This window comes from Thunnus thynnus, chromosome 15, assembly GCF_963924715.1.
Source record: "Thunnus thynnus chromosome 15, fThuThy2.1, whole genome shotgun sequence".
NCBI classification, from domain to species: Eukaryota; Metazoa; Chordata; class Actinopteri; order Scombriformes; family Scombridae; genus Thunnus; species Thunnus thynnus.
This window is the reverse complement of record NC_089531.1, coordinates 7,955,174-7,969,635: the sequence shown is the minus strand read 5'-3', so window position 1 is coordinate 7,969,635 and position 14,462 is coordinate 7,955,174. Positions and strand designations below refer to the sequence as shown.

Below are 14,462 nucleotides of genomic sequence, written 5' to 3'. Positions count from 1 at the left end.
AGAGCTGGAAATTTCATTATCCTGGCTAACCTGCGCTAATCAGGTTTTCAGATTGTCTGCTGCCAAATTGTCTTGTGGAACTGCTTAAATTCTCTCTTTTCTTCCTCGGCTGAGATGCTTGCAGGAAAACATGCTTGGGTCAGCTCTTCTCATTGGTTTTTGTGGGCAGTCGCTATTGTTTTTGCACATTTTATTCATGATTTTGTTTCACCGAGAGAGACCTCGGCCGAGTGAAATGGAGTTTAGAGGTTTAATTTGATTCGGCTCGGCTCTCGGGTCCTTCTTCCTCGTTGGCTGCTGCGGGTCATCTCATTTACCTGTCTGGAATGATGATTTTATCAACCGTAATCACGTCTGCGTTGTTTGTGGCTAATACTGACCCACGTATATGGGTGTTTAAGCGCAATTATGGGTCATTATTTATCCAAATTCACATGGTTTGAAAGGAATGTGACTTCATGCGGTTGTTTCCATGTCTCTCTCAGGCTGCGTTTGTGTTTTTTTTGAGTTTTTATGAGTGCATGCGTATTATCAGCAGCAGAAGTGACGAAGTTAATTGATATTCATCTGATAAAGTGAAGCTGTAAAACTGTCAAGACACACTGTGTTTACTTTTCTGAGTGTTTTCCTGTTATCTTCATTGCACCTTTAAATCTCTAACCTTTGTTCATGTGTGTCAAGTTCGTTCGTTCTATAAAGGTGACGTCTTCAGTCCAAAATCCAAAAATATTCAGTTTACTTTCATATAACGTAGATATAAAGCAGCAAATCCTCACAAATGAGAAGCTGAAACTTGGGAATGTTTGACATATTTGCTTGAAAAACGATTAACCGACTAATCCTTGCAGCTTTAGTCTCTAAAAATATTCTTCTTACAAAGTGTATCCTCATTTAGCTGTTCAATAATTTGGCTGTAATTGTTATAAATCAATATATAGTGATCTATAGCTGAAGAAAATCAACTTTTCTTCTAAACAGCAGTCAGTGAAGCGCTTGATAAGACTCAGTTCTGCTTGTCAAAACAGTTTGTCATGTTAATGATTTATGAGTTCTTGAATAGGAAACGAGAGTCGGGATAGATGGCTGTTTATTTTTAGTTTCTCCCAGGAAGACAACTGATGGAAGGTCTGAGGGCCAAAACATGTTTTGACTACCATCAAATTAAATAATGATGAGAGGTCGTCTTTGTCCGTGTCATGCAATCGTTTTATGGACGTTTCCCAACAAGATTTACTCAGAAAACCACAGAAGTAGACAGATTTAGGATCTTTGGCTTTAAGTCCTTCAACTTTCACTGGGACAGTAGCCTGTTTATAGCTTATAAAACTATAATATTTGAACATATTTAGTCTCCAGGTTTCTCGGGGGCCCTGAAGGGACGTATTACTCATCTGCCAACTCAGTTGTCAGAGCAAGAATTGCTCATTGCACTGACGCATCAACCAGATCAGGAAACATCAACATCTAATGAATGATTTTGATTCTTAAAATAAAGTCTGAAATCATGTTTTTAATATAAGAAAAGTTGCTTTTTTATTGAATCAATATGAACATTTTCAATCAATTAGAGGTTGATTTATGTTATTCTGACAGACACCAGCAAGTTGTCTAATCCTGGAAAACTTCATCATAAGAAACTAATATTTATAGATGATTATACACATCCTAAACCCGTTGTGTATCTTTTAGCCACAAACAGACTCACAGACACTCCTGAAGCTCATAAATCCTGCAGCATCTTTTTTTTTTTTTTTAACTAATATTGTGATGGTCTCAGCTGTGTTCTCCTGCTGTCTCACTGCGATGGAAGTATGTTCATATGTTCTTCAGCTTCCTGTTTACTTCCACGTGTCCCCAGACTCCATCACAGCCTGCAGGCTCCACCTTAAAGGACTCGACTGGCTCCACTTCCTGGAGACAAGGGGGGCGGCGGCGGCGTGGGAAATGTAGCGTTATCTCAGTGTGATACTGAGCCGGCTGCTGTCAAGTCCATAATTTACACACTGTCAGATTTGAGAGAAGTTAAAAAAAAAAAAAGATGGAGAGGAGATATTTATGTGTGAGCAGCAGAGACAGAAAAGGAAAAAAAGGACTTTAATTTAATAATATTGTTTTTTCTTACCGCCTTCTGCTTTATTTCCAAGATATAAACGTCACAAGAGTTATTATTAGAGCTTTTAAAGTGATTGAAACATGCTGTGATGCTACAAGGGGCGACATCCACACTGGAAATGGGACATCCTGTGTTTGGTGATGGAGAAGCTCAGATCATCTTAATAGAGTTTACATAGGCTGTGTGTGCAGGGTGGGGTTGTGTTTGTGCTTGTGTTTGTGTTGATACAGGTAATTAGGTACGACTGTGTGCATCTGTACTTTCCTATTGTGGACTGGCGCTCTGCATATAATCCCCCCCCCCCATCCTTTTTTTATTCATCTTAACCAGTAGCTCATTTCTCTCTGCACCACCTGCACGTTTCTCACCGTTTCATTCTCACTGGTTTGATGTGTGTTAAAGGCTCGACCGACCCGCACAGACTTTTTCCACACTGGCTCGCCGAGCTTCGATCTCTGTTAGTTTTTAAAAGCCGCTGTCTGTGTTTTATCGAAGGCTCTCTCTTCTGTCCCGTACTTATACTGTATGTTGTTGATGCCCAGAAGGCCAATCCAGCAGTCAATAGGAACATGAACACACAGAACATCCCTCATCCCGTCAATAAAATCTGTTTCTCCTCTCCTCTTTCTAAAAACAGTTCATCTCTCTCTCCTTGAACAACTAAATGAATTCAAGCAGCCACATAAAAGCTGTGAACACTAATTGTCCATTAACGTAGACAGAACAGAGATGAACAGAGCTATTAAAAGAATTGTCCTTTTGCTTTAAAGATGTTTTTGAAATCTACTTTATTTCTTGTTTAGCTCTCATCTTTCTTGATCTCCTCCTGATCTCTGGCTCTCTCCTCTCCTACCTCATCCCTCTCTCCACCAGCGGCTGTCTGTTACGTAGCCACATCCGAAACCCCGCTTTTCCCCCCAAAATGCTCAAATACCAGTCTTGAACTCATCTCCCTATGAGCTTGTTAAAAGAGGATTACTGTCCCTCCCTGTAAGAAGACAGAGTCTTAACATCATCTGACTCCGTAATGAACCTGTGTAATGTGGCGCAATTAATGCTGCCATTGATCACCTTCCACAATTCACATTCCTGCTGCCTCCGAGCTAAGTGAGTTATGTTCATTTCCTGCTCTGACACACTGTGAAAAGAGCACGGTATATGCATGTGTGTGGAGCTGTGCTGTGCGTGATCACGGAGTGTGAACATGATGAAAAAGTCTTTGCAGAGAGGCGGAAAAGTAACACAAGGTCATTAGTGAGAATGAAAGAGGAGTATCTGTCTCCTCCCCTCTCCTCTTGTCTGATGGTCAGTCTAGGTGGTCTCCAGCTTTCCTCCTGCCTTTTTGTTAGCGAGAATACACACACACATGGACACAATAGTCCTCACGTGCATAAGCATTTACTAACTCACAATGTACTTTCACACACACATGCAAACACACACCTGCCTGCATACAACACGCATTTACGTGCAAATATAAACAAATGCACAGAGACACTAAAGCCTTTTGACCCATGAATCAAACGCAGAAGCTTTCCCTGAGTGACTTTTTATTATTAATCCAGGATATTCGGTGCATTTAACAAGCGGTTCCTAAATGGACAGTTTTATCAGCAAAACCGTTAACATGTCAAACTGAATCATAGTCAGACCTGCTGGGACAAAATGCAGGAAAACGGAAATTATAAAAAAAAAAAAAGTGAGTTGTTTTTCATTCAAGGACTTCAGCTAATGATTATTTTCATTAAACTGTTTTATATCATATTTAGTCAGAAAAGGTGACATGTTCACACTATTTTTGTCCGACCATCAGTCCAAAACCAAGAGATATGAAACAGAGAAATATGGAAAATCCTCACATTAGAGAATATTTGGCACTTTTGCTGAATAAATGACTAAGAAGGACTAGGAAAACTGACCAACTAACACATGGCATTAGCAACAATATATACAGTATCCTTTTTTGACATCCTATATGTGCAATTTTTCATATGGCAGATTTAAAAAAATTTGAAAAACAGTGCAGTAGAAGCAGATTTTCCTGCATCGTGTCAAACAAACAGGTATTAGAAATGTGACAAATATCTCCTGTATCTCTGCAGTGATCATGTGTCAAAAAAAGAAACCTAAATAAAAAGAGGCCTGCAGCACTGAGACCTTTACCAGACTGAATGTAAATGTTGACGTCATGGCAGCGAGGATGCCTCTGACAGCCTGATAATTACAGCTTTTTCAGAAGGTCGGGTCAAGTGCCCGAATGAAAGGCCAGAGGATGGGACGGGGTGCGGAGGGGCGGAGGGAGGGTCCTAATTGAGAGGTGTCCATGGCAACGAGAACAGCTGGGGTTAAAATTAAGGGCCTGGTTACCGTGGTTATGTGTTCGGGTCCCCTGTATTTGTGTACACTCTTCACATTCTTTGCCCCTGCCCCTTTCATTCCCTCACTTTTTGTCTTTCTCCCTTTTCCCTTTTCTGCCATACACTGACCTCATCGTCTAAGTGTTTTTCTTCTTCTTCATCTTCGTCTCTCTCTCACGACCCTATAGATGTCTCGCTCTTTCTCTCCTGGCTCTCACAAACACACCTCCTCCCCGGCCCTCTTTATGATCTTGCTTTCATTCTCCGCTCAGGAGCTGTGTAGTAAAGCAAGGCACTAAAACAATCAGGGTTGGCGGTTCCAATCCCTCGGAGAAGCACTGCAGACAGGAAAAGTTTGGGAATTGAACTAAACACACATTTTTTTAATTGTGCCCTACAAATATGCTTCAATTTTTGGAAAAGACGAATTGTTTTCAAATAAATGGTTCAATATGCATCCAATTTCATATATTTCTCAAAGGAATAGTTCAGGATTTTTGGAAAAAAGCTTATTTGCTTTCTTGCCAAGAGTCAGATGAGAAGATTGATCCTCCTCTTTTATTTATATACTGTTGTAATGTTGGATGTCTACGTAAAACTTAGTCAAAGCTCCTAAACTTGAGGTGACGTACAGTCTGTAAAAATGCTCCCTGCAAGTCAAAATCCAGGGCTTCAGCCTGCTCTGAATGCTCAGTTTGAAAAGTTACCTGGTGTGCCCACAAACGGCCGTGTATTCTGTAGTCTCTGTTGCTAAGGCTGTTGCTAAGGTTGTTCCATGGGTTCGAATCGGATTCAGGCTTGAACTTGTAGGGATGTATTTGAGAAGTTTATATTTGGAGTAAAGAAGGAGAAAAATAAGTGAAATCCAGCAACTATTGTTTGTTTATGTCACAATAGTAGTGCGGCCTTAAAGAGACAGGAGTTAAAACGGCCTGTTTCAGACAGAGGCTGAACTGAGGGGTTACATAAAGGACCAGTCTAAAGATAAATAAGGAGTTTTTTGAGCTGTAAATCTTGCAAAGACATTCCAGTAGCACCCCAGAATATAAATATAGACACGGAAATATGCATGTTATGCCCTCTTTAACTTCTGAACAGATTAAACAAACAAGATGTGAGCTCCAGAGATTCTGGTTGGCACATTTTTCCTTTTTTTTTTTGTAACCTTTGAACAGAGCCAGGCTACCTGTCCCCAGTCTTTGTGCTGAGCTAAGCTAGCTGATTGTAGCTTCATATTTATGGTACAGACACAAGTGTCTCTTAACAAGAAAGCAAATAAACGTGCATGTATTTCCCAAAATGTTGAACTATTCTTTTTAGTAGAATTCTGGTACTTCTTCTTCTTCTTTTTAACCAGCTAGAAACCAAATAACTATTAAAAAAAAGCCAGAAGGAAGAAGGTTTGTAAGACTTGGAAGTGATCCAACTTTATAACAGAAAGTCAAGTGCTTTTCACATTAGAGCCACACTGGGAATTCTGGGTAAGAAGTTGACTTCTCTGAAGTCTTTCTTCATATTTTCATTCTCTCTCAGCTCGTCTCTTTCTTTCTGTTTCTCTGTCGTCACTCCCTGCTGCCACGCCGTAACGTAAACTGTTTTCTCACGTGCTTTTATTATTTTTTCTTTCTTTTTTTTCTCCCCCTTTCACCTGTCATCACTCTCATTTATCTCACACTTTTCTTCCTCTTGGACTTTGATCTTTTATCTGTCCTTATCTCACCCTCTTAATACCACGCACGCACGTTTAACCTTCACCCTCACCCTCACAACAACCGACACCTTTCAGTGTCTTCCGGTATCGTGTCTCCAATTAATCTCAATGAAAGCACAATTATTCTTCTTTTCACTCATTCATCCTCTATTCTCTCATTGTTTCTACGCCTCTCTTCTATGGCTCCCAGTGTTTTCCCTTCTCCTGCTCATTAACCTGCGATTAACTAAGGCCCTAAAACCAAAAGAGTTTGGATCTTTTCTCACGAGGTCATAAATCTATCGCTCTTTCTTCCTCCCTCTCTCTACGTCCGTCCCCTCCCTCCTTTCCCACCATCCATCCATGCGGTGCTTCTCTGTGCGATCATGCGTGACAGCTCTTATACTGTTCCTCCTTTATTTGTCTTTATTCCTTTTCTCCAGTTTCTCTGTTGTTTAGTGGATGTTTGTTGTTCTTCTTTAAATATGAATAACTAAATTTAAGCAGCAATTTTAGGATTAGGACTTTAAGTGTGTCTACATGTGCATCAGTATTATGCACCTAAATCACCTATTTGCACTGATGTCAACACACACATGCACATAAACATGGTCCTCGCCCTTTACCCTGCGGAGGGCTCTGACCGGGAAGTTATCGCTCTCAAGCTCTGTTTTCATGCCGCTCCTGAGGCTGATGGATGTGAGCGAGGGAGCGACGGTCAGGTCACAGAGGTCACGACGGTTTCTTGCTCAGGTCGTTCCAGCCGAGCTCAGTGTCTTCATGCTGCGTACAGACCAAACCAAACTCAATTATACAGCACATTAACCTCTACAATGTACCGCCAATCATCGACCACAGCAGCTGTTTAGATAAGAATAATAGATATTTACATCTTCACAAGTGACCTCTTGCTGCCATGTAAATAATTACCACTAAAATGATAGCGCTGGTTGTTTATTGAATATGTTTACAGCAGCAAAGGTGGAAATGTCATGAAGTTGTGATATCACTGCATCATTACATCTGTGGGATGCTGTCGGGGTGGATGGATGTTAAATGGACCAGAAATCAAATAAAATGCAGTAGACTGTGTTTTTTCCATAAACTATTAAGGCGATTTTAACTACTGTATATTTCAATAATTGTAAGTTTTGTACTTCATGCTTTTTTCTGTATGAGTTATGATAATACTGTACTCATCAAAGACATTGCAGGGATCTCAGAATAAGATAACATCACTAAGAAATAGGTCAAAGCAGGCGAAAAACATGGGCGGTCACAAGTTTAAACAGGATGTAAATAAACCTCCGTGTTAGTCTGAGACTCATATGAGTCACATTTGATCAATTTTATTGGAGAAATTACAAATGAAAGGTTTGCTATTATCTTTCTGTCTTTCTTTGTGATGTTCTTTCTTGTATTGATTATGAATATAAAACAAACTGTGTGGTAGGAGGTGTAATTTTTTTGTTTATTCTTCATGCTTACGCCCTTTTTTGTAAACAAAACAACAGAAAATCAAGTTTTTCTTATTATAAACATGCAGTTCAATCTGCTTCTGTTGTATTTGACAACATTGAATATTACAGCTATATTCTGTGCTGTCTATAACCATTTAATTGATATTAAGTGTCACATGTTACAATAATCTATTTTGGGTGGGTGTCAGTGTGGTCCTGGGGGGAAAAGAGCATAGATGTTAACTGCTGGAGTCTTTGTTCTCCTCTTTTATGATGCAGGATAAGAGAAAAGGGACAGGGCTAATAGGTCTTTGTTTCCTGAAAACAAGAGCTTTGACACTGCTGTGTGTGTGTCTGTATTCTTGGGTGTGTGGGCCTAGAAACTTTTCCTGTTTTCTCTGCCGAGTAATTGAATTCTGCTATGCAGGAATTCAGGCTTCTAGAAACCGAGTTACTCTCTTGACATTTTGGGACTCAGTAGCAGCAGGGCCTGTGACCCAGATTGATTCCCAAAGTTTAAATGTACTCGCCCGAAGAGTTTTTCCTCATTTCTCTCTCATGGCCTCATTGCCTCAACTCAGAAACCCCCCCCTTCTGTCATTTCCTGAAACACATAGAAAACCGCTTTGGGGAAATGTTATTAGATCACTGTTTGCTGGGTGAGAAGGATCGTAAATGTGACCGGTTTTTACTTTCTGTTCAATGAACTCTGAGCTGTTGTTTACTGCTGATAGAAGGAGGAAGCTTTGGCTAAATAAATGTCATCTCTCTGAGCTACAAGTTGAAGCAGCGGCTTGAATACTTCAGCTCCGGATGGATCAACTTCCCACCTTTTCACCACTTGTCTCATCATCATCTCCCTCTGCCAACTCTCTGCCACCCCTGTTTTGTGTTTTGTGTGTGTCTGTGTGTGTGTGTCCTCGAGTCAACTCCTGTTAATCCACCCTCGTCAGTTTATCTGGGGGGGCCACGCTCGTCCTCTATCCTCTCCTGTTTCATCCTCCTCTCCTGTCCTCTTAATCTCTTAATGGCATCTCGGGGTATCTCTCTCTCTGTCTATCTGACTGTCTCTCTCTCTCTCTCTCTCTCTCTCTCTCTATCTGTCAGATGACTCCTGGCTCTTTTCCTGTCTGCTGTTTGGAACGGCCGTAGCGATCCGCTTAGTTCTCCTGTCAAAACATAACTTACTTAACTTTCAGCGCTGCTGGGAGCTTTTGATGTGTTCATCCCACACTAAGAGACCACAGTAGGTAACAGAGTGGACACAGTGTTCCCTGCACAAGTGGATAAAAAAAAAAAAAAGTGACTTACTGCTGGCTGTCTGTTCTCTATAGTAGATGCGGGGGATTGACATCATTTTAACCAAAATGAATCAGCGTAATAAAAAAGAACTTTCGCTTTACAACCTCTCAAAATGAATCGCTTTGTGGTTAAATGTCATAGTCAGGTCTCTCTATAACCCTGTAACACAGGTTAAAAGCCTTTTATGTGGACAGTCAGTTAAGTCTCGATCAGCATCATTGATTACGATGTCCAGCTCCTCGCAGCGTGATCAGCCGTGCCTGAAAAACAGTCTGAGGATGATCACTCGTGTCTCTTTGACCCAGTGATGCCAAATCCATTTGTCCTGTGTGTAAATGTTTCACTGAACATGTATTTTTATTCCATCTTCCTCTTCCTGTAGGTCTGGTTAATCATAATATCAGTAAATAGATGCAAAGGTTGGACGTCACACATAAGAGACCATGTAAATATAACTGTACTGAGGATCAAAGTGTGAGACATAACTTTCTTTGTGAGTTTTGAGTTTGATGTTTAGAGCAGAATGCTGCAACAGGAGCTCTGTAACTGGAGCCAGTCTGCCCCCTAACTGCAGAGTTTGATACTGCAGGACTGCTGTTTGTCTCTGAGGTGGCCTCAAAGTTTGGATGCATTTCAAAGTGGCTTTCAACTTTCCTCGCTGACTTTACACCAGTTATTTATCATCGTACTGCATCACTCTCGCTGTTTCAGGATCCCAGAAAGCATTTCACAGCGTGCAGTTCAGCATCTAAACAACAGGTGCCTCACTGAGCTGCTGCTGCTGATGGATGTATTTAATGTCCACCTTGTTCCCTGCATGTGCGCCGTATCATGTCTGACACTGCCCTAGAATACCAGGTCAGGCCTCTTTTGGACGGCTCAGTTTCCAGACAGGAAGTGTTTCTGCTGTGTTACACCAACGGACGGGTCAGAGGTCACGCAGCTGCCGGGGAACAGTGTGGGAGGCTGGCAGGCATCGATGATGTCTTCCAGTCACACCACATGCAGCTGTGTGGTGACCGGAGTCTCAGAATAGCTTTTTTTATTCACATATAAAAACACTGGGTTACAGCTTTACAGCAAGGCTTTATCTCACCAGCACATTTATATGGTTTAATATCTTTTCATAGCAGTAAACAGTGATGATTGTGGCATTAGGTTGTTAGAAAAGGACATTTTACAGCATTACTTGTCATAAAAAAAGATCTTATTGTCAGCATAGCACTATAACTGTTGGTTTTTGTGTTGCATACAGTGCTGAAACAATAATTAATTGTTTGATTGACAGGAAATTAATTGCCCCCAATCATTTATCAAGTAAAAATGCCAGTTATTTACTGGTTTCAGACCCTCAAATGTTAAAATTTGCTGCTTTTACTTTGTATCGTTAATCGGACAAACCAAGCAACCTCACCCTAGACTCTGGAATATTTATATTTTCACTATTTTCACACATATTTTATATAGACCGAATGATTAAATGCAGAGGCGACGGAGTTCAGTTCTGCAGACGGGAGGAACCGAAGGGCGCGAGAGGAGGAGGTGATGGAAAGTTCTGATTTTTTTGTCGAAGCTACACGGACATCAAAGTCCAAGGCTAGAGGATCCATCACCATGACATGACTGTCTTTTTCCTCATCCTCCCCTCCTGTCCTCCACCAACATATTTTTTCCTGTTTCCTCCTGCTGTTGGCATGGACCTCGCACAGCTGGGATACTGTGTTACTTACTCTTGTTCGGCGATGAAAATAATCTTGCTTTTCAACAAAAAAACTCGTTTTTCAGTTTAACGAAAATAAGTCAGATGTCTCAAATCCATCACCGTGTTAATTTTATCTCAACACAAAGCAGCCATATAGAACTTTTACCCATAATTATTTGCTAAAAAGTTCTGATTTACAATACTAGCTTTCAGTATGTGACAGTTTTTAATATTTTTGGACTGTTAAAAGGCTTTTAAATGTTGCATTTAGGACACAAAGGTTAATAATATAAATAAAAGGGTCCCTGCCACTATTAGCATTATGTTGACTCCTCACCTCATGTTTCCCTTCAGGTGCTAGATACATTAAATTGAGATTATTTAGAAGATAATATGTCTCGTTTTTTATGATCATCGGCTGCAGCTACTGTGTGAACATTGTTCTTTTGTGTGAGCGTCCTCCAGAGTATTTCCATATGCAGATAGAGTCCATGCTCACATCTCTCTGTATGCAAAGAAAGACCTTTTAATATGTTACAGTATTATCACGGGACGGCGCGCGGGAGAAATATCTGTGCCTAAAAGTATATTTGTGTGGTTGTTTGTGTGCTTGTACAGTGTTTGTGTCGTCAGGGTGACCTTGCTCGTGTCCGTGTTATCTATGTAAAGGATGCTGACTGGGAAAATTTAGTCGCACTGGGGGGAGGGAGAGACAGCAGCAGCGACATGCAAGAGAGAGAGAGAGATACCTGCAAGAGAGGAAGCATCTTATAGACTAGTAAATAATTTCCTCCTCAGACCTTTTAATGGCACTATTTTTTTTTTTTTTGCTGGGTAAAAGCAGCAGATGGATTATATTATGCTAATATGGAGAAAGCAGAGACAGTAGTGAGACTGTACACATCAGTCACAAAAGCCTGTGTGTGTGTGTGTTTTTTGTGCGTGTGTGTGTGTTTTTGTCATCCTCTCTCTTTCAGTGTGAGTGTGAGATTTCTCTCTGTGATATCTGAATGAAAAGGATCATTCACCCTCCAACACAAACAGCCAATAGAACACCAAGCCTTACAATAACACCGTAGTCTCTCTCCTTCTCCTCCTCTCCCTCGTCGCTTCCCACACTCTTCAATCTTTTTTTTTTTTGCTCTTATCCCCTCCATCTTTCTTCTTCTCTTTCCTCCCTCTTGTCCTGAGCTTATACTGTATTCTGACATCATACTCTGGCTTTGTTACACCCCCGTCGTCGTGTTTGTGTGTGTGGATGAAGTTCCCAGACGCAGCATTTTCTGCAAAAAGGCGGAGGGGGGGGATGGAGGGGACATGAGATTGGACCCCTGACCTCTTGACCCTGAAAGCTGACATACACACACACACATGCATAGAGGAGGATACATACACAACAGCGAGCAGCGTGTGTGTGCACATGTCTACATACGATGTGCGAGTCTGTGGATATGAGAGGAGAGAAATGTTCGGATGACGTTGTCTTTTACGTGTGAATATTTATGTGTTTTTGACTTTGAAATGTAAAAATGTGAGCTCCAGCGGGGGCAGTTTTGTGTTTTACAGAGCTGATGAAACACTTGATAATGATGTGAAACACACTGAAAATATTTCTAGCTCTACGATTAACCATTACTGTCATTATGTTGATTATTTTCTCAGTTTGGTCTAAAAAAAAAAAAATGTCTGAAAATGGTAGAAATGTGTTCCTCAAATGTCAAATCATAGAAGTGTTGTCACAGGAAGTAGTCAGAGTCAGTATTTCTCGGCGGTGGTTTCAAGGTGCTGATTGTGACTCTCGTCGTGAGTGCTGTCAGTGGTTTGACTGCATGTCGAGCAGCCCTGCACACACATGTTGGTCTCTTCTGCCCCACTGTGGCGACATCACACTCTTTACCACAAGAGAAAGTTTTCCTCTAAAGTCTCACTTCACTCCCTCTTCCTCTCTCAATCACCGTCTGTCAGCCTCACTTTTTTAAAAAAAATTCTTTTTATGATTTTGCTACATGCTTTCTTATCGTCTTTCTCCTGTTTTTTAATCAATATACACTCACATTTTAGTCTTTTTTTTCTTCTTCAGAGTGATTTTAGGACAGAGAGGAGTTTGGGTAATGTAGTCTCCATGAACAGTTGGCTTTTCTATCACATCTCCATTACCTTGTGTTATCTAGTAATAACGGTAATTAGGAAAGAAACACATTACTGCATTCTCCTTATATCCACTTATATCCACCAGAGTTACATGATTATATTCTCGACACATTTTCGTTGCTCGTGCATCTTCAAAATCTCAAATAAATGATTATGCTGCAGCTGAAAATGTGTCTAAACCCTGCAGCATGTCGCACTGGTAGTAAAACACTTACGGAAGTTGGGAGGTGCGGTTTCCCCCTGACAGTAATGAAATGTAGTCAGATCGACCGGGGTTGTGTATTGTTTTGTCTGGACGTTGCTAGGACTAAAATGTCAGTGGCTTTTCAGAGCGGGCTTGATAAAGACACACACACACACACACGATTCTCTGCGAGGTGAGAGTAACTCTTAAGACCCCCTGCCTTCCAGTCTGCAGCCTGAATCATGCTGAGTCATGCTGCCATGTCTGTGTCTCTTAACATGAACACACACACACACACATTATCACCTTGATCGTATGCCCCCCCCCCCCATCCCTCTCTCTGCCTTAAGCGTTTGAACACACCGTCGGTTGACATCATTCAGAGATAGCTATTAATAAATATCACAGCCAGGATGCATTGCTCACTCATAGCAACCGAAGTAAACACACAAACACACACACACACACACACAAACACACACACACACACACAATCCAAAAAAACTGCTGCCAACATGTGCACACACAATTTAAACACATACAAGTGCAACAAGTGTGCATGCAACTGTATATAAATAAGTTAGTGTAATATGCTCACATGCAGATTCTCAAAGTGACTTTAACGTGATGAAATAGGAATATGAATGCACAGGAAACGTGTGGTTATCTCCCATGTGGTTTCCTTCACAGAGTGTGTGAGGCAACTACACACACACACACACACACACACACATTTCCGTCTGTTTAGCCTTATTTCTTTTATTTACCGGTTTTCTAACGGTGCACTGAGCAACGGCTACAGTCTGGCGGCTTGTTTCAGGGGAATGGAATTCACTGTTAGAGTGTCAGAGAGCGAGCGAGGTTGTGAGAGAGTGTGAGAGAGAGAGAGAGAGAGGGGGAGAGAGAGAGAGAGAGATGGAGGGGGGAAAGAGGGAGGGCATCTGAATGGAGAGAAGGACTCAGAAGTTATTAGTCTCAGCGGTTATGCGTTGAAAGTAGAGAGATTCTGGAGAAACGGAGGGACAGATGCTTTTGTCTGGTGTCAGAAGAGAAGAAGTGAAAAGAGAAAGAGGATCTTCACGATTCTGTCGACCGAGATTTAAAAACGTGCTGTAAAAACTCTCCTTCATGGATGCTGTTTGCTTTGTGACTTCACCTGGAAGCCTTCAGTCGGTGGAGCTGCAGTAACTTTTTATTTTTTTGTGCTTATTTAATGTTAGTTTGGAAAGCAGAAGCAACATTTCTTGTCATTCGGTGCTCAGTTAGTGAGACAACATGGACTTTCTAACAGACCCGGCAGTCATAACGCCCATCCTGGTGGTGACTGTTCATTTCTTGACAGCAGCTGGATTGTGGTTTTACCGCCGACGCCGTCGAAGGACAGCTACTTTTGAACAAGGTAAAACTGTAAATGAATGTTTCTGCCCAGCTGCTGCAGAGAGGGAAGGCTAGACTGAATATTCTTTCTCTTTTATGTCCTTTTCTGTTATCGCTCGTATCTTC

General features: G+C 41.2%; 1 protein-coding gene across 19 annotated transcripts in view; it reads left to right on the top strand.

Annotated features, from left to right (window-relative positions):
- The window catches only part of LOC137198389 (microtubule-actin cross-linking factor 1-like), a 236,432-nt gene that overhangs the window by 81,199 nt on the left and 140,771 nt on the right, over window positions 1-14,462 (top strand). Inside the window, exon 1 of one of the 19 annotated variants that reach the window (XM_067612195.1) lies at window positions 13,949-14,358. The exons of the other annotated variants lie outside the window; for them this stretch is intronic. Coding sequence (XP_067468296.1) covers window positions 14,235-14,358 — 124 coding nt within the window. The 5' untranslated portion in view covers window positions 13,949-14,234. Of the gene's footprint in view, window positions 1-13,948; window positions 14,359-14,462 lie in introns of those variants that run through there. 19 annotated transcript variants of the gene reach the window in all.